At 42.8% G+C, this 24,818-nt stretch overlaps 1 protein-coding gene across 2 annotated transcripts in view; it reads left to right on the forward strand.

The window, feature by feature from the left end:
- Positions 1 to 24,818, forward strand: part of ahrr (aryl-hydrocarbon receptor repressor) — a 99,244-nt gene that overhangs the window by 56,218 nt on the left and 18,208 nt on the right. For both annotated transcript variants that reach the window (NM_001309962.1, XM_036124765.1), the window contains 1 exon segment: positions 24,070 to 24,188. In NM_001309962.1, coding sequence (NP_001296891.1) covers positions 24,070 to 24,188 — 119 coding nt within the window.

Below are 24,818 nucleotides of genomic sequence, written 5' to 3' on the forward strand. Positions count from 1 at the left end.
CTCACAAAGAGGACCAGGCGCTGGTTGTGCACAGCTGGTAGAGACATACCCCAAAGTACAAAGCAGCGAAAGTACAGAGTATTGACTCAGCGGGGCTGAATACAAACGCCTGCATGTATAAGTTACCTTTCACTCTACATTGTGGTGGTCGGTGCACCAGCAGTCGAGTGTTTGTTGCCACAAAAAGGGACCCCGAAACCATTCCTTGCTTTGCATCATGAAATGTTTCGTATCCTTAATGTTTTCCAGCTTTTCTACAGGATGTAGAAACAATAGAAAAAAAAAAACTTTCCCTCTACAGATGCTTTGGAGATGAAGGAAAAGCCCTTTCAGAGCGGTTTCATGTTTTTGTGTATTTGGCTATAAATAGACACCCGTCTCACCCCCAAACATTTGACCACAGCGTACTCTCGCACACAAAAGAGACTTGCACACTGGTTTCTGTTGCCGTTGCCGGGATCTGCTGTGAGCTGACCACCCACGTCGCTCTTCTAGAGCCATCATCCAAACCAGCTTTGTCTGGAGTGAAGAAGCCGCATTTGTCTTTAGGCGTTTTGGTCGTGACCACAGGCAGATTGTGGATTCGTCTAAAGGCACAACATTTCCATCTCTCATGTACACGAGATTAGCAGGAACCCGTGTTTCCAGAAGGTCTGCTGGTAGCATATACTGCCACACACACACACACAGGAGCCTGAGCTGAACCAGATAAAGGCTGCTTTAGCAAACAAAGGCCTCATTTGGTTACGGATACGCAGGCTATGGATTTTACGGGGGTGACAGGTGAATAAATGGTTGAAATCCATTAAGTGTCCCATGACACCAGCTTTTAGCGCTGCAACTAACTGTCGGCCTGGCCTCCGCTCTGAGCTGCTGCAGAGGCGTGGTTGGGCTCCAGAGGTCCGGCCCTGCTGCACGCGATGCCTGGAAGTCCGCACCGGCTGAGGATAAACACGCTTTAGGGAATCCCAGCTCTCCCCTTCCAGCGTAGACGCACCCATACACGAGCACACGCAGGTGCACGGACATGCACCTCTGGGATGTGGAGCTGACTCAGTAAACAGTGACTCAGTCACAGAGAGAGAGAGAGAGAGAGAGAGAGAGAGACGCAGCGCACTGGAATAAAACCGACAGATGTGGTGCAGCAGTCTGTATAAATGCAGCACATGTGCACGTACATGGCGATAAGATGCTCCCAGAGACCGGGGGTGTCATTTATGACACAGATCGGATGAGATCCCTCATGACCATAGCCTCGGCACGCATACATACACACACACACACACCATCAGTGTCTTGATCTGGCAATCACGAACATCCGCCTTCCTTTTCTCTACTTCTTTTCCCCTAAAATTTGACTCACTTTGCTCCCGTCATGTGATCATGCGCCAGATTAGAGATCGTCTTTCAGATGTGATTTAAGTGAAACTGTAAGCAAAAACATTACTACATGAACGATCCCTTAAGCGTAGCAGTTAGCGCTCCAGTTGGCAGCCTATCAGTCGGGTGGTTTGGCCTGGACTCAACTAAAACATGAGCTGTAGACAGAAAAAAAACACCTGTGACGTTATCTATAGTTTATCCATTGCAGTTTATTTCAAATGAAAGGCATATAATGTAAAAAGGTCTAGCAGGTTTAGGTAAATAAAAGCCAACATCCTAATTAATACCATTAGTAGTAAGTAGAACAGAAGTGCTTTTTAATTTAAGCTTGTCGAGGCCTTAGAGTATGTGGTGTGTAGGTGTAAACCGAACTTTGTTCTCCGACTGCACCTTCAACCAACAAGAAGGCCTGCGTTAGGATAGATGAAAGTGTTGATAATTTAAAAAGAATATGGTTCCTTGTTTGAAAAAATATAAAGCGATATTGAGAGCAGGTGTTTTTTCCACGTTGTTTCACTTGGCTCATTTTGTGCTGTTGTTTTTTTCCCATAGTTTAGAATAAACCACGGTAGCTGTGGAATCCATAAATCAGACTTAAATTATATTTTACGTTAGGCCATGTTAGGGAGCCTGTAAAAGGATTTTGAACAGAGTAAATCCATGTGAGATAAGTAAAACAATGTAAAAAAAAAAAGTTTTAAACTTTTGCCCTAGAATTTGTACTTATTTTACACCACTCTACTTTTATATCGGGCAGTAACATTAACTGGAAAGGATTTACATATTCTCTTCTCAGTAGTTGTTTCACACAGGAAAATCCCTGAGGATGCAAAGCCTCCAACGTATTGCTGAGCTGGGATTCCCCCACTATAACATAAGCCTGGAGGGCCGTCAGGCTTTACCTCCCCTCTGCCAGTATAAGCGTTGTTTGTTTATTTTAAATATGTTTTTTGTACATCAGTAACAATAATACCACACATGGTATATAATATGGTTGTCAAAATAGTCAATGTCTGAGAGCAACATAAAAAGGTCAGTAAACCTGCGACAGTTTAGTAGTAAACTGTCCGCCGGACAGCATAGCGCTAACGCTAGCTAACGCTAGCTAACGCTAGCTGTTACTAGCTTGACGCACACTGACAGCCCGGTTACCGAGTACTGTTGGTCTGATGCTGCATTCCAGTTTTAGTCAGAACTCGGAAATCCTGACTTTCGGTTGGAAGAATAAACTGGAATGGCCGCCAAACCTCAGACCTCTCCTGGACTGTGAAAAACTGTGGAAAATTCAGCTTTAAATAGCGTTTCTTAGAAGTACCACGGACAAAACAATAGCTTTCCTGGCCATCGCCATGTTGGAATCCTGAACGTTTGTCTTTTTTTAATTTATTTTTTTATTTTGGAATCCCAAGTTCTCTGACGGAGTTAACTGGAACGCTGTTTACTCAGGTGACCACCATTCCCAGCTCCATTTACCCACTTCCCGGGGTAAATGGAGCATGAGGTCCCCAGTTCGACCTGCGCAGTGCTGCACCACGCACCTCCCTTCCTGATCCACGCAGAATAGAAAAACAATCCTTTTTTATGAATAAATGTTCAAGGCAAACGTGACAACCGTTCATAAAACGGAGTTTGCACAAACTGCTGTGATGGTTTTTGCCATTAGAGTTGTTGGAAGCCCTTTAGTCTCAGCCCCTTTTGGACTAGCTGTCAGCGTCCTGGGCGGACTAATCTGGATTTATAGTAAATGAAGACCACAAGAGAGTACTCAACTGCAGGAAAGATATTAATTGCTTTTAATCTTTCAACAAAACCTCACTTTAAACACTCTGAACTATACCTTTATCGTTACTCTGAAAAGTGGTTCAAACAAGGTGGTGCCGCTTTTATGCTGCTGTCAGCGTGCTCCGACCTTGTCTGGGTCCGCGTCCCTCCGCTGCCGGGGATAGCGCAGGCATTTCTCTATTATGGCGTAATGACTCTAAATGTGTATAAAGGCAAAAGCTGTGATGATGGAGCAAAGGGGAAAGAGGCGGGAAGGGAGATGAGATGTCAGCTGCTGACTTTCGCATCAGGGAGGTGTTGAAATGAGGCGGTTGATACAATATCCTTTGGGGGAACTATTTTTTTCCCTCTTGAACAGTGGAGCTGTGTTTTGACTGCCTGAATGACTCACACATTATACAGTATTTGTACTTGCGAGCGAAACAAACAACGCTAGTAAATTCGTGGCCACATGGAAAGTGCTGTCCTGCTGTCCATTCTACACTATGAGGTGGATGATAAAGCTCCACCGAATAGCTTAAAGTGTGTAAAATGTTTTCAGCTCACAGTGATGATGTGAACTCCAAAGCCTCCCTAAATCAGTCTTGACAGCTGTGGATAAATGCTGGGCAAATGGTGTTCATCACGGTGCGGCTGTGTAATAAATCAAAACCGAGTAATTTGGCTCCTCTCGTGTAACAGTTTAAAAAAAGAAAAAAACAATAAATTTTACAACTGGAGCCAAACCCATCACTCATTTGCTACTGTGGCCGCCTACATGCGCATGAATATTCGGCAGAATGATATGGGTTTGATCCAAAAGCCAGGTCTGCTTTGCTAAAACCTATTTTTATTTTATTTTATTTTTTTGTATGCCAATGAAACTTGAGGCATGTTTGAGGCACATCTGGAGCTCGGACTCTGACGGTGTCTTTCTTACAGGACGGTGAAATCTGGAAGGCTTTCTCCCTCCTTCCAGCTCCTGCTTTCTTCATGTTTCACTGCCTGACTGTGGGACACAAGAATTTCATTCTTTGTTCTTTTTAAGGACCCCTCCCCTCCCTCCCCTCTCTGTATGTTTTACTGTTTCTTCTCTTTCTCTCGGTTTTATCCTTTAACCATATCCGTGTCCTTGATGAACGCTGATTCTTTTGATGCTGCCATGGTATGATGCAGTGCTTTGAAAAAGTATTTGTCCCCTGACAGATTTTTGTCACTCATGAATGTTTCAGGTCATCAAACATTATAATATCAGACAAAGAAAACATGAGGAGATACTAAATGCAGCTTTAAGATGATGTCTTTGTATCAAGGCAAACAAGTTATCCAAACCAGCCTGACCGAATGTGAATAGTCATGAATTAACCACGATTAAACATAATTTCCTGTGTTCAGTTTCGAGATCCAAACCCTGGTTACTGCCTGGCTCATAGAATCCATAAATCACTATGAACAAATGTAAAGAAATACCAGAACAGATGACAAAGTTGGAAATTTACTCCAAGAGTGCATTCAAAGGCATCAGCTGATCAAGCAGTTTATAATCCCCAAGAGTTGTGAAAATATTTAGTGAATTTATCAAAGTTGAAACGTTTTGGAACGTGTGAGTCCTGCTGAGTGTGGCGAAAAGCTGACGCGGCGTTTTAAAAAGGAACATCAAGCTGACAGTCAGACATGGCGGTGGTGGTATGATGGTCTGCTGCTGTTTTTCTGCTTCAGGACCTGGACAACTTTCCAGTTTTATGGAGCAATGAATTCTCTCCTCTTCCAGAAAATCCTTCAAGCAGAATATCCGGGCCACACTTTGTCAGCTCTCAACCTCACTTATTTCTGACTGAGCTGCCGTGGCATGAACTTAAATGAGTCATTCATTTCTCAAAGACGCCAGTGTGGCTGAATTAAAAACACTTCTGCTAAGAAGAGTAGTTAAAAAGTCCTCCACAGCGATGTAAAAGACTAATTTCTAGTTATTGCTTACACTCGGTGGCAGATTTTTCCACCGATGGACCCACAAGCAGTTATTTAGGAAGCTATATGCCTTCTCTCATAGGGCCAGATCGGTTTGGGTTTCTTTTGGCCCTTAATATATGAAATCATCAATTCAAAGCTGCATATTTTATTTAATCTGACGATCTCAGTCTGATAATCAACTTTGTTTGGAGAGGTCCTTTAAGCATGACAAAAATGTGCAAACTGGAGAAGTCCATTTCAGTGAATTGTACTTACTCTTTTAGCCATCTGTGCCATTTATATCTGCTTCCACACCATAAAAGATTGATAGGCTCCTCTCGGTGTGAGACAAAGTTAACTTTGCATTTTATGAAGATGTGCACAAAAAGGGAAAGCCGTCTTTTGCTGTCTGGTCTGGACGGTATAAAAAGTTGGGCCTGGAACTAGATACGTCTGCGCTGAAACTGACAGATTACAGCTGGCTATTTAAAGATCAGAGGCCACAGTGGAAACAAAGAGTTACTGGCAAGACCACACACCGTCAGGACCGCCGTCTGCACGACTCAAATCTCTTAAAGATCAGTGTCTTTGAGTGTTTTTTTTTTTTTTTTTTAGTGCAAGCGCAACCGTGCATGTGTGCGATTTGTCACTGATTATTCAGCGGAGGATGCTGAAACTTCTTGTAATCTGCTCTGGTATTTCTCCAGAGCTCCCGATACTATCAGTGTTACACAAACACGGCTCCAGTTGAGCACCGCGGCGAGGGTTCCACCCCGACTGCCTCACCAGGTGTCCTCCTGGCTCGTTTTAAGCCCACTCAGCAGATGGGAAAGGTAGTCTTGGCAGCTGTTAGTGGCCCTGTGGTGGTGGTAACAATTACTGGTGTCAGGGAGGAAACGGATCGGCTGGCCACAGCAACCCTCCGTGCCCTGATGATGTGGGAAAATTCCTCTTCTTTTCTCCTCTCCTTTGTTCTCGTCTCGGATATACATATTTTCAATCTGCTATACAAGAAAAAGGATAATAAGAAGGTGGTGGTGATGATGTTGATGAAAATGGGGGTGGGGTGAGGGGGGGTTCTTTTCTTCTGTACTGTCCCTTTTTTTTTTGTTACTTGTTAAGCGTGTAAACTTGGCAGGGCCAAATATGTTGATTGCGGGCTGCTGATGTGACCCATCTGGATTCGAAACATTGCATTAGGTCTTCGCACGCTATTCCTCGCCACTCCCTCTGCTCAGGAGAACCCCCCCCCCCCATTCCACCCCTCCGCCCCCTTCGCCCCAGCCCTCGCTCCGAGCCTCTCCTGTCACATGAGAAACAGTTGCAGCACTGTTGTTGGATGAGGAGGATGTGGGTATTCGGCGTGTTTATTCTGTAGTGTGAGAGAGGATAGGCAGTGAGTGCGTGTAACAGGAGACTGGCCCCTGAATGGACGCCTGGAAACCTGTTGTGCGAGTTGCCTTTTAATGTGGCGACTGGTGCAAGAATTTAAGATGCGCCACGGGAACCGGCTGAACTCGGACAGACGGAGGGATTCGTTCAAAAGTATTCCCGCCCCTTGAAACCGTGAATATTTTAACACGTTTTTTTTTTTAGGATATTATGGGACAGACGCGGGTCTGTCCCATAACGGGTGTTTTAATTATTTTTTTTCTACTGATAAAAATCTGAAACGTGAATAAACAAAGTCTTCCTTTAGCTAACTTAATCTAGGTAGAAATCCAGCTGTGTTGTGTGAAGGCGTCGGAGTTCAGTTAGGAGAACATTGATGAGCAAACGGCGAATCCACCACAACTCGGCCGTCAACGTAAACTGACAGGTCGGACGAGGAGAGCGCTAATCAGAAAAGCAGCATGGAGGCCCATGGAAACTCTGGAGGAGCTGCAAAGACCTACAGCTCTGGTGGGGAAACCAGTTGCCAGGACACCGTCTGTTTAGTGCATGAACCCATCCATCCACTGATCGGATGCTTAGAACAAATCAATGCATGGATGTGCCAAACCTTTCTCCAGCTGAACAGAAACTAAACTGAAGTTATTATCTTTGGACCTAAAGAGGAACGAACTAGAGTCAGCACGCAGCTTTAGTTATTTCTACTACAAACTACAGATCAGGTCTGAAGTCTGGGCGTAATGATGGACTCAGACCTGAACCTTTAAAGACACATAAAGACAATCAAAGTCGGCCATCCATTACCCGTAGAACATTTCCAGGATTAAAGGACTAATGTCCCAAAGAGATTTAGAGAAACTAAACCATGCGTTTTATCTTTGGTCGCATTGATTACTGCAACTGTGTTTTCACAGGTCTGCCTAAAAAAATCAATCCGACAACTGAAGCTGATCCTGAATTCTGCTGCTCACGTTCTTACTAAAACCTGGAAGATAGAGCACATCACCCCAGGTCTAAAGTCCTCACACTGGCTCCATTTAGCTCAGAGAATGGACTTAAATACTTCTGTTAGTTTATAAAACACTGAACGGCTTAGTTCCTAAATACATTAAAGATCTATTGTTGTTGTATCAACCTTCCAGACCACTCGGATCTTCTGGTTCTAGTCTACTCTGCATACCTAGAACCAGAGCCAAACATGGAGAAGCAGCATTCAGCTTCTCCACAAATCTGGAGCAAACTTCCAGAAAACTGCAAATGAATCCAGACTGAAAACCCACCTGTTTAGAGTTGCTTTTGGCCCATAATAACAGGAGCATTAACCAACATATTTGATGCGTATTTATGTTTTCATTTGATACAATTTAATGTTTGTTACTGGTCTCACAACCAGTGACTGTTTTGATGTGTTTATGATGTTTTTATGTTTTCATAAAGCACATTGAACCGCCTTGCTGCTGAAATGTGCCATACAAATAAACTTGACTTGACTTTAGTTGTCAAGTTTATTTGTATGTGACCAGAGGAAAGCTATAGTTACATGAAAGCCATCTATAGCCCCATTTCAACTGTGCTTAAAGCCATGTAAAGGGAAAGACTCTTGTGCAAAATGCAACATATGGCTGCAAACCAGCTCACAGTGAACATACTGTACCATTCTCCTGGTGAAACCTGGCGTGGCAGCATCACGCTGCGGGGATGCTCTTCCTCACTATGGACCCTGAAGCTGTTCAGTCGATAGGAGGATGGATGGAGCGTAGACAGACAATCACCGTGAACATACAGCCAGAGCTACAATGGAGGGATTTAGATGAGGATACATTCATGTCACTGAAGCGTCCAGTCAAAGTCCAGATCTCAATCTGTGGCTCCATCCAAAATGACTGAGTTTGAGCCATTTTGACTATGTCTAAGTATGTGGTATATTGCTCCTGTAATTGCAGTAAAACCTGTTTCCAAGAAGCATCGATTAAGCTGAGCTGAACACAAATGTACGCCACTCTTCCAACGAGTAGGAATAATTTTCCCAGGCGCTGGAAATGGGCCAAATCCCATTTCATGGTCAGTGAGGGAAACTTTTCTTAGTTCTGTTTGTAATGACAAGACCAGGGACAGAAATAACACAAGTTTACAGCAACTTTCTTCTAAAGAAGGAGGCTTCTGTGTGTTGATCCCATGTGTTTTGAGCCGCTGATACTTTCCCAAATCAGAGATGCTGCTCTCCCTCTGCACACATCCTGAAGCCATTGGACAGGAATTTCTGCTATCCCGCTCATAAATCATGCTCCAGCTGAACGGTCAAGAAGGAAACTGCAGGAAGACACGGCAAAAGGGCACGCAGCTCCCCGGCTTCGGAAATTGCATGTTCTTTAGTTTTTTAGCTCGTTTGATGTTTCAGAGGAACAGAAAAAGCTCAAGTAAATTAATATCCAACAGAGGTTTAGTCTGAAGGCTCCCCGCATGTGAACTTGAACTGCGGGGGCCAGGAGGACGAGTCACGATCAAGCCGAGCCGTGAAGACGAAGTTGATGAACTTGTGTTGTGGTCAATCTGTCGACCACAACACTTCTACATGTCTTTTGCCACCTTCTGCCAACTCACTTATCAGCGGCAGTAAGACGCTTTTGAAGACGGCTTTTATGGCTTCTTGCAGGAAATAAGGTTGCAACATCAGTAAAAAAAAAACATAACAGATAACAACCAGTGATATGTGGACGTTTGGCCCGAACGACTTACTCATCGAAAACGGAGCAGAAGTATTTTAACAGAGGAAATGAGAAATGATAAAGCAAGATCTGCAATGTTCTAATGTATCAGGATTGAAGCTATTTCTTCTCCTGGTTATAGTTTTATACATTAAGAAGGGTTCATTGCGCTATAAAGAGGCGATTTTGACCTTCAGAGCGGGAAAAAAAAGGATCTGCAGAAACCCTTCAGATTCAGAGACGAGCACGAAGAAATGTAGAAACGGGCGCTGGTCCAGCGGCACTGCCCGCAGATCTCAGCTGTAGGGCGGCGATACGAGTCGAAGTTTATAACCGGCTGCTCCTAAACGGTGGTTTACTGATGCGGGGTGTAAACTGAGGTTCATTAGTGCGCGGGCGATAATTGAAGGGTTTTGTCGGAGAAGCGTGCCGCACATTAGGACTTTATGTCCGACATAAAGCCTTCAGAACCCCTCTCCGTGCTTCCAGCCTCCTCTGGAATGCCTTGGCTCCACCGGTGAAATAAGCTCAAAATATAAAGCTTATAAAAGTCACTGCAGGGCTCTCTGAGGCCGCGCATGTGTTGGTCTTAAAACGTTTGGCAGATGCACGTCGGTTTGATTGCATTTCAAGCTTGAAGAATGATATCAGAAGCACATGATTCCTTTAGGCTCTCATTTAGCAGATGTTTTTATCAGGGGACATAAATTACCTCCAACTGAATTACACAGAGTAGATTTAGCTTGTCTGCATAAATCGGACGATACCGTAATATTTCTGCGGAAGAAGCAAAAAAAAAAAAAACACGCTACGATAGTTCAGTACATTTTTGACATTCGTTTTCACTGCTGACATTCATTTCAGTGAATGAACAGGACACATCCTCCGCTCATTCACGATGGTGCGTTTAAACATCCGGACATGTTTTGCCGTGGAATAATGACGGCATAGAGTTTTGCGAAAACATTTGTACGCAGAATCAGTTTGTGGATTCAAATGTGTTTCCAGACAGATATCTTTAATGGTACGCTTAGGGCGGGGGGGCTGACAGTTCAGCGTTTTGTGTCCGTGTGAGAGATGCAGGGACGCAGAAGCTTTTGGGTCAGTAGACAGCGGCTGACCCGGCCGTACCCTCCTGGACTCTGCGCTGCTGTCCCACGCAATCCCTCTTTTTTTTCATTGATTCAAACATACACACACATACACACACACATACACACACACACACACACATCCTTGCCTGTGCTTCCAACTTGGCTTTCGTGCGAAGCGGTGTCGTTTTAACCACATGGTGATGGGATCATCGCCAGGCTTTGCACGCACCCATGCAGAGAGCTAAAAAAAAAAAAAAAAAAAAAAGGAAGGATGATTTACACAGACCGGCATATTCACACGCCGGTACAGTTTGATTTGGCCATATTCAGGTTTTGGTGAGGATTAAAGTACCGCTCGTCATAAGGGCAACGCAAGTTCCAGTTGCCGCGCTTGTGCTGTATTTGTCGCACAGTTGACGTCGTTGTGCTTCACACCTTCACCGCTGCTGTTTAAATGCATGTTTGTTGTACTGTATTTTAAACACAGCTTGTTCATATTTAGTAATGTTTTATGCTAGCAGCAAGTTTAATATAGCAATGACTGACGTGTTGTATATAGAGGTTCAATCAGATAAGGCCAGTTTTAATTAGGCTAAGTAATAAATTAGATGTACGGCACCAACCCGACTCAACAGACATTGTATTGTTGAAAAGAGAAAGCAAGAATAAAGATGAGGGGATAACAGGTTCATGTTTTATTGTACATAACATTGTCATGTTCAATTCCAGTGTTGTCCTTACTGCACAGGCCACTAAAACAGGAAGTTAGAAAACAAGCAGTTACAGCAAAATCTCCTCTGGGCAAATAGACAAAGACTTTTGTTTTTCTTTCATATTTTAATAATTATTGTCCAGCTGAATCTAAGCCTACATTTTCTGTTTAGCCGCAAGCTAGCTGTACAACTGCAGTACAGCTAGTTCCTACAGGAAGTTAGAAGAGAAGCAGCTGGAAACTGCTGCGTGGCACTGCTTCAGAATAGAAAGACTCTTGATTTTTATACTTGTTTCATTTATTTTTGTCAAGCTGAAACTAAATCTTTACTTTACGTTTACCTAGAACCAAGTGCTGCCGTTGCAGCACAGCATGACTACGGGACATTAGAGAAGTGACAGTTGAAAGATCCTTTGAGCCATTTCTTTAAAAAGCTTTAGTTTGTTTCCTTCAATTTTTTTTTTAGTTACTGAGTTATAAACATTACATGGGGATTTGGTGTTGCCAAGGTTTTATCGAGGCTATTATTAGCCATTGTGGTAAAGGTTCCTTCCTCAATAAGCTAGATGCTGCCAAAACACAAGTGGTGCACAAGGACAGGCACATGCTTCAGTTTGCTCAGTCTCAGAACTGCACGATTTTTTTAAAGACATCACCATACCCCCTTTCTCCCAGAACCGTGTCCCTCTGCACCTGAAATCTGTTGTGATTTGTGTTACAAAGTTGCGATTTGTCTGTCATGGTAAATTTCACATTTCTATGGCTATTAGAGGGAAACTGTGCCTGTTTTTGATTAGGAGGATGTACTCCCACAAGGTGATGCTGCTAAAGGAACAAATGAGAAAGAAAAACAATCTAAATCGTTGGCAGATGCCAAACAGATAAAATCGGGATTTCTTGTATGTAAAATTGCTTTGAATTTACACCGTCGCTCAGAGGGCTTTAGAATGCACAAACCGGCCTATATGTAGATTCTGTATAGCTCCAGAGGACAACAGAGGGAAAAGGTGTTTTTGTTGAACTATTACCTTTCTGATTCTGGTTTTAAAATGAGTTAAAATCAAATCTTCCTCCATGCAGCGTTGGTAGTATTCCCTCCAGGAGGAGCGTGGACACGTGGGCTGCAGCTGGCAGCTTTTTCACGTGCAGAAAGCAAAAACTAATCCTCATATTCAGCAATAGAGTCTTTAGTGAGGGCAGAAAGGGTCAATCTTTGTTTATCCTCATAAAATCTCTTTAGTTGCCACACACACACACACACACACACACACGTTTATCTATCTATCTATCTATCTATCTATCTATCTATCTATCTATCTATATATATATATATATATATATATATATATATATATATATCCATGAATGCTAGCAAAAGTAATGGCAAGTAATGGAGTGGCATCTGAGTAGCATCTGCAATAAAATCCCAGCACGCATGATTGCCTCCTTACTGTAATGTTTTCTTTCAGCAAGCATGCGTGATCCCAGCATATTTTTTTCACCAAGCCCTCTGTCCCCTGGTGTCCTGCAGCCGCACATACCGGACTTCACACGCGGCGCCACACATGCTCCCTGCTGGGTGATAGCAACAACATGTCCTATATATGTCCTTCCTTCCTGTGCTACTTGAAGTGATCGAAGAAAGCTTGGCAAGAACAAAGAGACAAGATTGTAAGCAGAAAAAAAAAATCATGGGAATGATATAATGACATGGTGGTGGGGGGTGGGGGGGGGGGGGTCACGCTCAGAACCTAAACAAAGTAGGGGGGTTTTCACATCGTTTCACTTGTTTTAAGTGTGATAGGTTTTCCAAAATGTTTCAGTAACACATGTAAAAAAGCTTCAGAACTACCTTTTAACAATCTCTTTTTAATAGTTGTGTGAAAGTAATTAACAGTGTCCTGGACTGCAGAGGAGCTTGAGTAGGATATACTAATCAGTTACTCAGACAAACAACCAAGCACACACACATTTACACCTTAACTTGCCACTATTCCTAAAATTCATCATTAATGATTGGGGGGGGGGGGGTTTCTGGAGAGACCCCAGGAATATGAGAACAGGCAAAGGGTACAGCAGATCTAAGGTTTGAACTGGCCACATCCCAGCTGTAGGTGCCATCCCATAAAGTTCATTATTTTCTCACCTCTGTGCACATGAGCTGTTGTGAGACTAGATTATAGGATTGCTGTTCTGTTGTAATGTAGTAAACTAAAACTAGGTGCCATAATATAACATAGACTGATAAGTATTGTATGTATGTGTGTACATATGTATATGTATAGACATTGTAACATGTGCCATCTATTAACTGTTTCCTAGCCCCTCCCCTTAACCCTGCCCATCAAAATCCAGATTTTCCTAACCCTTTCCTTCATCCCAGACCCTTAGGAAAACTTTGATCATCAAACAGCTCTTTGAACTTGTGTTTTGTTTGTTTATTTTTTGGCCCTTATGAGGCTATGAAACCCCACAAGTATAATGGAGACAAAAATACCGTACTCTTAACACACACACACACACACATGCATGCATGCACATTGAAACCCAGTGTGGATACATAACACCTCTGCTTTGTCTGTTGAGTGACACGATAATGGCCGTCATGCATAAGACATGATTAGTTATTGTGGCTAACACTTGATCCCTCTGGACCTTGGGTACATTAAACACCTTGCGTGCCTTTAATTACACACTGATTGGCCTTTCAGTCGCTTGATACCTGCTGTATACAGATATGTCAAGTTAATTCTTTCTCGTTTTTTAAGTTTGTTGATCTAAAACCTGGTGGATTAGGGCGCATGGAAACAAGTTGCAGTTAGGGATCGGTATTAACATCGGTATTGGAGCATGTGGTATTTGCTTGGACATGTGACTGATAGTAATGCAGCGCAGGAGTGTGAGGTGTTTAACTGAAGCAAAGGATCAATTTTAATGGTGTTGTCAGTTTTTGCTGTTCAAAGAATGAATATATATATATATATATATATATATATATATATATATATATATATATATATATATATATATATATATATATATATATATATAAAACTGAAAGTAAGGATGCTTCTTTTAACTTCATTGGGTGTGTAACCAAATGCAGAAAGCCAGGTCTGAAATGTAGCTCAGTCATGAAGTCAAGCTAAAGCATCATTTTAGTGCCGTTATATTCAGGAAAATGATAGAAAATGTATCCGACTCATTCCCATCCCCCATGACCCTCTCCTTCGAGTCTGGTTGACAACCTCCAGACCAAAAGTCTTCCATGTAAACAAACGGTGTCCGGCAGAGCAAATATACATTAAAACATAAGGGAATCCCTACTTTTAAGTTGGATAATACAGTCATACATAAACATTTCATCTCGCCAATATTGTGAGGCTAATTCAAAACAATGGACTCCGGTTACGTCTACTATTATATTTATCTACCTTGTCAACTCTTGTGCTATGGATGGAGACAGGCGGTAAAAATAATTTATTTGATGTCAAATTGGTGTTTTTTGAATCCTTTTAAATTGGTGAGAGAACATTAATTGTGTTTTATACCATTTTAAAGTTTTAGTTTTAGGCCAAGAAAGCAGACAGGGATGGAAAGATGGATGTCACGCACTAATATATAATTAAAGGTGGACTTATTAGTCATAAAAGGATGTAACGACATTAGCCATTAGTGCTTAAAAGATCCTGATCCACTCACAGCCTGGCTGTTGATTGGATCAAAAGTCAGCATTTATTCTCTGCCGGAGCCCCAAGTGCAACTGATTTTTCTGTCTGGGCCTTCAGTCTACGCGGGGAAAAGAGCGCAGCTGCAGAGCTCTTAAACTTTTGTTTCTTCAGCCACGTTCTTCTCGACTCTTCATCTGTTGGTTATCATTTGCAAAGGTATCTAATGAGCGCAGGAATATTCCTGCTTCACTTTGAGCGCACGTTATCTGCTGAGGTTTGCATATCTGGTGCAGCAGAGAACAGCGCAGCAAGTTGTCATGTTGGGACATGTTGGAGGTTCCCAGGGATGTGTCTGTAGGCTGGGGGTTAAAAATAAAACTCACTACATATAATTAGCTACCAAAAAAAAAAAAAAAAAAAAGAAGAAGGAATACTGTGGGTTGAAAATCACAGAGTTTCTGAAGCGTATCTCTGCTGCATTAATTTGCTAATGTTTGCACTGTGTCCATAAGATGACAATCTTCATTGTGTTACACAAAAAAGAAACCATTTTATTCCGGTATTTACCACCATTGTGAGAGGAAATGTGGTGCTTTGACTCGTGTAATTAATATCTAGCAGCAGGAGGTTGCTCAGAGGTAGAGCGTGTTATTAATATGTCCGTCGTGTTTCATAAGATTCAGTTGGGGTTTCAGCGATAACCATCTACCAGGCCTTTACTCAGAATCTTTAAATCAATTTTCAGATTTCTTATCTGGCTTAGCGTTAAATACTGATAAAGTGATTATAAGGGGGGTTTAACAATTATAAAGACATTAAAAGTCATGGCCCAAAAGCAAGTTGTATTATATTCGAGTGGCTTTTGCTAAAGCGTTTAGAGATTTACAAGCTTCTGTCTTTGCACGCTTGACTTTGTGTTAATGCACAAACAAATAAGGCTAATTTCTCACAACCCTGTCCTGTCCGAGCATTGTTTTAAGAACTTTTAAGCGTAATCTGACAGAGTCCTCTGCTCCTGAGAGAGAATTGTATTATGGTACACTGCAAAAATACAACTATAAATAAATAAAATGTTCTTAAAATGAGTGTATTTGTCCTTGATTTGAGCAGGTAAATAAGATGATTTGCCAATGGAATAAGATTTTTCCACTTAAAATAGGAACAATTCATCTCCATCATCTTATTTCAAGTGCAGGATGACTAATTATCTTATTTTAGGGGTAAAGATACTCATTCCATTGGCAGATAATCTTGTTTACTGGCTCAAATCAAGGACAAATAGACTAACTTTTAAGAACATTTTACTTGTTTTTAGATCTGTTTTTGCAGTGTGTTACATCTATTAAAGGATCTGCTCCGGTCATAACTTTTTCAGTGTTATAAGTGGAAATGGAAAGTCCCATGACATCTTGTAGAAAAAAAGTGCAATTTAATTAGATTATGTATGCTATCATAAAAAACTTACCAAAATAAAATAAAAAAAAAATAGACTGACACACAATTAGATATGAAATGGTTTATTTAATGGTGCAAAGTGAATGCATAGATACAAAACAGGGCTTTAGTACTTGAGACACATTGTTTGAAGCAGGGCCTCCGTTAAATCCCCTTTACTAACTTTCCTCTTGTCACACCAAATCTACATAATCATTTTTATGGCCGTATTTCATGTATTATGTTCAGAATATGGATTTATTCTGTACTGACATTTTTTTTTATTGTGCTGCAGTAAAATTGCGTCAATGTATCCTCACATGAATCTTACAGTTTCAGTGAAGACGGTACAGTAACTAAGGATTATTAGGATTATCTTGGAAAAATTAAAAGGTTGTAAGCGCAGTGATGGAAAGCCTGTGTGTTTATTTTGGCCAGACGGGGTTCTTGAAGGCGCGTTTTGTTGAGTGCCAGTCCTTGAAAGAGCAAGAGGCCACAATCAAACGGATCAAAACAGGATTTCAAGGGAAAGGAAATTAAAGATAAGTAATGTGTCTTTCCATACTTCTGAGCACTGACACCGCTTGTAAGAACTGGCTTTTACAAACAACAAAAAGCAATTGTACCTTTCCTGCATTAATAGATGAAACCAAGGGAATGTTAATATGTATATATGGCTAACATGAGTTGGGTTTTTCTTTTGTATATTTTTTTTCCGTTGTTTCTCTTTTTGTCTGTTCACACTACCTATCTTTGCCCTCTTCTCCCCAATGAAAAAAGAGCTGTATTTCATTTTGGATATGCATCTAATCTTATTAAGTGCAATGCTTGCCAGCTGGAACCCATCTAAAGTCAAGCAGTGCTTTCACAGATTTCCCAGATATCATACAAATTAAAGAAGAATATTAAAACCGGTGCGTTCCAAATTAGGTAAGTGTGATCAAAGAAGAATTAAAAGAGAAAATGTAAATGCATACCCCCCCCCCCCTAAAAAAAAAAAAAAAAAAAAAAGTGTAATAAAGTTTCCGTTGAACATGCCTTCCTCAAAACAATCCTGCCGCCGGGCGGGATTGTTGTTCTCATATTTGTGACTCATGCGGGAAGTAGAATCCCGAGTTTGGCCTTGGTGGACACACTGTCCAGGGCCGGGGGTTGCAGCCGGTGGGACATGCTCACGTCTCCGCCGACAGCTCGCATGCATGTTTGGGATCCGTTTAGACGTTACTCTCCCCGGGTTCGGGCAAATAAAGATTCTTCCTTGCCTAATTGGCTCGTGTCACGCAACCCGAGCCTGGATGCGACTTCAGTGTGGGAGCAGAGAGAGCCTCCAGGTATTTGCATCGTGTTAGTTTTTTCTAATTGTCTGTGTAAGTTATTGCACCACACTGGGTCGGTGCTGCGGCTGTTTTTTTTGCCAAGGCTTGACAACACAAATATAAGAATGTTTGGACAGCATTTAACAGCTTCAGCACAACTCTCTCATCCGATGCATTAGAAAAAGCATTTCATTCCCCCAGCAGAGAGGATATTTGTCAGAATCAGTCATGATCTCCCTTTGCGGAGGTCACCAGTCCCGATCGCTGTAAAGGTTCATGTGTGCGCCGCTGTTATGAAGCGCCGCACAGACAAACCACAAACAGTAGCAGTGCAGGCTCTATGGAGAAGCTGCCATACGAGTCTGTTTCGCCTAAGGCCTTCGAGTGTGCAGGCATATTACTCGTGTGCTACACAAGAACAAGTGCCTCTGTCTGCCAAGCAAAACAGAGAAGTGGAAACAATACGGTTTACATCTCCACTTTTGTTCTGCGTGATCCCATTTTGCTTTGTCACAACATCACTTTGTTTGTGCTTCAGCATCCCGGGCGCCTTTGTGCGCTCGATGTTGTGTTCGGGAATCCCATTTCTGATTTTGATCTTTCTCTTCCCCCTGCCTCAGAGATTAGGATTCCTCTCTCGGGTCCAGAGGCGCACTGCAACCCCGGCGAACGTCGCTCACTTCGCGTCATAATCTCCTCCGAAAGATGAACGTTTGCAATTGCCGCCCGGCCCCCTGACGAAAAGTCCTTTTTCGTGGATGCTGTTTTGTCAACAGACAAAGGGAATGTCTCTTAATCGTTTCATCTCTTGACATGTAATCACGTCACAAGGGAAACTAAACATTCTCATCCAAAACAATATGGGAGAGATTAGAAATTGCATCTTGGTATTAATACCGGTATGTAGGCTGATTGCGGATTGAGTGAGTCAGCTGCAACTGCAGCAGAGAGAAACTAGTGGAAAAGTCTGACCCTGTTTCTCTCAAGAAGAAAGTGAGCATTTCAAAAAAAAAAAAATCTCTTATTTTTTGTGTGTGTTAAAACAAGAAAAAAAAAAAAAAGAGCCGGTGAGAGTCGGATTTGGACAGGCTGAGATCCAGACATTTGATCCGCAGCATAATAAAGTACTTGCTTCCAGTACGGCGCAGGCTTAACCTTTTCTTGCGATCGCCATTGAGAACTTGCCAGAAGTCATCAATATTTAACAGCTGTTGCTATTATGAAATGCTTTATGGGTTAATGTGGCTTGCCGGCTTGCACGCAAGGCCTTGGCCATCCGCCAGCAGCCTGTCAGGAGGAAAGGGGGAGTAGATTGACAGACGGCTTGCTCGCGTGACAAGCAGCCCTTGATCGGCCAGCTCCTCTCTCTCTTTCTCTCTCTCTCTTTCTCTCTCTGCGTTGGTATTGCTCTCTTCGCTGTGGATTTCCTGTGTCTGCAGAGTGAGAGGTGCATACGCAGAGAAGAGGAGCGCTGAGGGAAGAGGTGGGACTAGGCAAAGGAGGTGGCACCAAGCCAGCCAAATCTCAACACACACATATAAACACATGCAGTTGTCTTTACATGCACACAAGCCTTGTAGGAGCAACTGCTGCGCTGCACTGTTTGCATGTTCAGATCTAAAACTTTTCTTTGCCAGTTGTGCACACGGCTGGAGACGTGCTGCCAAGAGATGGCGCCTCGTTGCTCAAAGTATGATGCTTTAAAACATAGTGCTGGGAGAATTAATGAAAACACGGCTCAATGTAAGCAAATAATTAAGTTCCTCAGCAAAACTGGTGCTGTTCACTAGAGATGCACCGATCATTCAGCCAGATATCGAAATTGGCTTATTTTTTCTTAGTTGGTTCTGATTTCATGCTTTTCATTACACGCAGGAGAGCTACAAATTCCTACTTTTTAGAGATATTAACACATTAGGGTTCAGCATGTTCTTTGAGCTTGATTTTGAATTAAAAAAATAAAGATAAAGGTTGCCCTCACCTTTGATGTGCTGGTAATGGGGGATGCTCTTGTATGTCCTTCCTTTTTCTATTGGATTCAAATCTACCTCTATCAAGGAACCTGCTGCATTGTCTCAGTTTTGTATTTTACATTGGTGAAGTCCTTAAAAGAAACAAATTTAGTCACAATCTTGCATACGAATATAAGATAAAAAAAAATGTATCTGCCGGGAAATGCCTGATTGGTGCATCTCTGCTATTCGTCTTATATTATTTCCTTTAGTCTTTTAAGTGTTTAATGGAGAAACTATTCATTCATTTAGTGGAGAAATTTACTGCATGTGGAACATTTGGTTGTCCAAATTCAACCCAAAACAGTCTCTTTTTCTTTAGAAACTTTATTATAACAAAGAAAAAACAAACACTTGTTAGGATTGTTAAAGAAAACCCAGTTGTGTTGTGTCACCAAAATAATGTAAAAGTTATGTAGAACTGCCTGCAAATGGCCGCTGTACAGCTGAGGTAAAATTAATGATCCACATAAATGAGTAAAATAACTAAAAAGAAATATTGGTGTAATACAAGCCATGCAGATGATGGATGGATGGATGAAATACACCCAGTGTTGACAACATGCAGTAAACCTGTATTCATGGTCAAAGTGACAACATTAATCTTAACGCCATTACTATATCAAAATATTATCACTAGTGCTAATCTTTCTGGTACGTTCATTTTAAGCGTTTTTTTCCCCCGTTACTTCCTTCTCTATTGTCTCTTTCATCCCCACAGTGAAATCATCTAAGTGTCTTCTCTTTTTCCCCTCGGCTGCATTTCTCTCTATTGTTGTCTTTCTCAGCTACTCTTGGTTTTACTGGAGGAAGTGGCTTTGCAAGAGGGGATGTTGAAAACAGGCGAACACAACCACTCTGTGCTCATCACAGCTGTTTGCTGCCCGCTCCCCCTGGAGGTTTCAGAAGCAAATCGCTCATTAGGAGGCCTGCGCCGGTGCCTGTTTGCTGGCAGAGAGCAGGAGTTTTCTCAAAGCGCAGTGACGGGTCTGGAGCAGACGAAAATGCAACACTTTCACAGTGCTGGGAAAGAAGCGTTTGCATGCTGAAAAAAGAAGTTTTCTAAACTTTTTTTTGTTTGTTTAGGCAAAAACGTACCAGGCCCTGTCTCCTTCTCCTACCAACTTGTCCTGAAAAAAAGTTAGTGCCCCCCCTAAACCTAATCCTTGACATCACTGTGGAGGAATTTTGGCGCCCTCCTCCTTGCTGAATCGTTTTAATTAAGCCCCATTAGAAGATTAGAGAGCATAAACTCTGGGTTTTCCAGTAAGTATGCCTGAAACCTGCTATCTTTGTCAGATGTTAAAATTAGCTTGAAGATCTGAAACATTTAAGCGTTACCAAATTTAAAAAAAAGAAGCTAAAACGGAAGAAATGAGTAAGAAGTTTTTCACAGCACTTTATATGTAGAAAACGCATGAAAGAAGATCTTTCAGCCTCGTTTTCAAAAAACACTGATTTTGATCAATCAGCTAAACTATGGGGTAAGACAACTGTCAATAAAAACGTACGCTTATAAGATTTGTATTTGTTGCCTGTTGTCAACTCATACAAACGTGTGACATCAGATGTTTCGTCTGTGAGAATGCAAGTTTAGAAGTCAGGACTACAAGTTACAAAGTTACAGGGTTGCAACAATACAAATATAAATCACAATTTTACAAATCACAAATTTCTGAGTATCATTCTACAACCCCTGCTGAAACTGTAATGACACGTTTAACGTCACCAACTGGGAGATGTGTTACAGCTTCATCAGGGGTTGTAGATTGGTACTCGTAAATTCATGATGCTTACTTGTAAAATAGTGATTCATACTTGTATTGTTGCAAAGTTGTAACTTTGTAAATGCCATTCAACACTTGTATTCACAGAGGAAACATCTGATGTCACATGTATGAGTTGACAAGAAACACAAATCTTAGATTTATTCACGTTTACTGACTTCCATTTGCAAATTCAGACACTTAAGCATACGTTTATGTTGCCAGTCATCTTACCTCATACCTTACCCCTTACCCAGAGTTTTCTCTGAGCCGTCCTTTGTATTACCGTCAAAATGAAGTCATAGCGTAACCTAATAATTGGAGGGTGGTCTTGATATTCTGTACACTCAGTGGAAAGAGATTTCTGGCCGACCCAAGGAACTAGACACTTCAAGCCTCACCCTTTTTGGCAGCTTCCACATCCCTATACTTGTCACTTTTTACCTAACACCCAGTCCTCACGCGGCGCACATAAACGCCTCGCCATTACCCGCTCTGTTTTCCTTTTTCGGACCAGAGACGGAGAAAATAGAGGCGAAGAAAAGCAAAGCAGAAGACGTTAGCGCGGCGAGAAATAAAGCGTGCATTGTTGGCAGAGGAAGCGCCGGTGCCGATAATTAATCATCCCGAGTGTTTGTCTTTCCTGACGCCGCATCCTCTCCAAGAGCTGCCATAAGAGGGAAAAACACAAATATACGAGGCGCTGAAAGGAGGGGAATAAAGACGGTCATTAGAGTCATTTCCCCTCCGCAATGGTTTCCACTGGTTGGATGACATTCTGGTGATCGGACTGAATGATTTTTCTGTGAAGCGGCTGTCTGCGGCTGTTTGTTTGTATGTGTTCTCACTCACTGGAGGCGATGACAAAAGCGCTTTCAGCCTGTCAGTGCTTTTCATGAGCTGTCCAGGCTGCGTTTCAGCTTCGGGGAAAAAAACGGTTGCTTGTGGGGTGTGGGGGGGTGTGCCTCCCATCCAAAACGTATGGAGGCTATAAATTGGAGCGCTACGTTTGCATGCTTGCTACTGAAATCGGCTGATCAGCGCCTCATGCAAAACCGAACAAGGACAGAGCGGCGAGATGACGAGGAGCGCTGGCAGAAGGGAGGAGGAGAGAGGGACATGGCGGAGAGTAGGAGGTGAAGGGTGAGGAGCCAAAGCCTTAGTGAGGTTGTATGTTGGGGGCAAGACGGGTTGGAGGACATATTTGCGTGGAGATCATGACGGTTTTCATAACATAGATGGTGGTGTGTGTGCATATGTGAAGTTGCGTGACTAATCTGGGCTTGCTACAGTGTGTGATGGAGCAAAAGACTGATCCGTTGCAGAGGGCCACACGCCCCTGACCCAGCATCCACGAGAGAGAGACACGCAAACACGTCTCTAAATATGCCAACGCGGGACATGTGACAGTTTAGTAGAGCAAACCCCGACAGCAGGTACACATGCGTACTTTATCTACGTTATCGCATTATGTCACATTACAACCACAAACCGAATGGGGTTTTGTGTGATGGATCATCGCAAAGCAGTGCAGAACTGTGAGGTGGAGAAAAAGATGAAAAGGAAAAGTCTTTTGGAGTTTGTCTCCAGCCGCTTTGCACATCAGGATACGGACATTTTTGCCCTTCCCTCATTGAAAATGCCATGCATGATACTGCCGCCACCGTGCATCACCACACTGACGGTGTGTTCAGCGTGATGTGCGGCGTGTTGTAATAACCTTTTTCCAACTCGTAATGGACACATTTTGATATAATAGTAACCCTGGTGATTAAATGTCTCCACCTGAGCGGTGGATGTCTGCAGCTCCTCCAGAGTTACCAAGCCTCTCGGCTTCTTCTCTGATCGGTTTTGGTGGACGGCCGTGTTATGGTGGGTTTGCTGCCGTGCCAAAGTCTTTCCATTTTAACACGATAGATCGGACGATGCTTCTGAAAGCGGCGTTGCAACAGATTTGCTGCGTTACGCCTTGCTTTTCAGATTTTTCTGTAAAAAGTTTGTGACAGCCGTGTCTTCTTTTGCTCTTCCAGTTCACAACTGTGTACCACTTTGTGTTAGGGAGACAGTTAACGTGAAGAAATGTTTACATAATGTTTACATTTAATTTACATAGAGTTCACAAAGGCAATACATTTAGACCTGTGTGTAATTTGAACTTATCCGTAAATTGAGATATGTGAATGTTCCTGTCTCTTTTTATAAATAGACTTACATTTACAAGAATTCACTGTGGAAAATGCTCATTTAAAAGAAAAAAAAAGTTATTTTCCAGTTTAATACATCTACTATTATTAATCACTTATAGGCCGAATAATATTTACTTTAAGGATGTGAGGTTAGCTCTGCAGGTTGTGGAGCATGAGCACATCGGCCTGACTGCCCGGCTTGCCCGGCTTTACGCCAAACTCTCTGTGACTGCTGGATGTGCTTTTATTGCGCTTAAGGAGTCCGGTAAAGTTATAAAAATCCCACAAATGTTTTCGTCCTTTCTCCACTGGCCCAACGCACTCGCCGCGTGTGCTCGCTGGCTTTTCGTGCCGTCCGAAAAGGGGAGACCGATGTTGTTAATGAGTCTGCCACATGTCTGAGAAATGCTGCCACTCTCTCCTTCATCCTAGAGAGCAGCGCCTGTGTGAGAGGCTTTGTAAACAGAAACATCATTGTCACCAGTCCGTTTTTATTTTTATTTTTCACAGCGTGGACTGGAATGCCGCAGGAAGCGTGTATCCCTGCGTGTTGCAGTGTTGACCGAATGAAACGCAAATCGACGATCTCATCGACGAGCCTCCTTTGACGGCGTTTCGGCGTGCTAATTGACGTGCGTCCCAGTCACACATGCTGATGCGTTTACGTCTTTTCTTTTCTTTTCACAGCGAGTCAAGACAAGCCCTCCAGGAAGCACATCACCAACACAGCATCCTCTAACCCTGAACCCAGGAAAGATAGCCTTCCTCTGGGCACCGCCATCAATGAAAGCAGCCTCCTCCTGGAAGTAAGAAACCATATGACCTGTGTGTGTGTGTGTGTGTGTGTGTGTGTGTGTGTGTTTGTGTGTGTGTGTGTGTGTGTGTCCTGTGTGAGTGACGTCTGCTCCTGATCACTAAAGCAGAAAGTGGCACACAAACACCTCGGTTTAGGTCGTCTCAACAATAAAACGTCCTGTCACGTCGTGCCGTTGCCCTTTGGATGGCACCGTCAGCGAACCGCCCTGCAGTTTGCACACACGCCTCTAAGAGGATTTGTCTGAGTGAGCTGCCCTCTGGCACGACCTCCCTCGTGGATCCGCGGTGTTTGCGTGACAGACTGGCGAGAGGACGGCGTCGGGGCCGACGGAGGAGTCGGTGTGGGCGCATCTCTGCCTGACTGCGTGTGCTCGACTGTGAAAGTGAGCAGAGGGGAGTGAGGGGAGCGCGCGGGGGTCTGTCTGGAACAATCAGAGCAAATTGCGGAAAAACGGTTTTCACCCACTTGACCCTACGAGCTTTAAAACGATCTGGGTACAGCAGCACATCCAGACTTTAATGCAAACACGTGAGGATATACTGGCAGGCGGATAGATGACACCCTGCAAGGCTTGCCGTTAGTAAGACAGGCCTGGAGACCGCGCACGCATCAGATCCTT

This window comes from Fundulus heteroclitus, chromosome 21 (assembly GCF_011125445.2).
Source record: "Fundulus heteroclitus isolate FHET01 chromosome 21, MU-UCD_Fhet_4.1, whole genome shotgun sequence".
NCBI lineage: Eukaryota > Metazoa > Chordata > Actinopteri > Cyprinodontiformes > Fundulidae > Fundulus > Fundulus heteroclitus.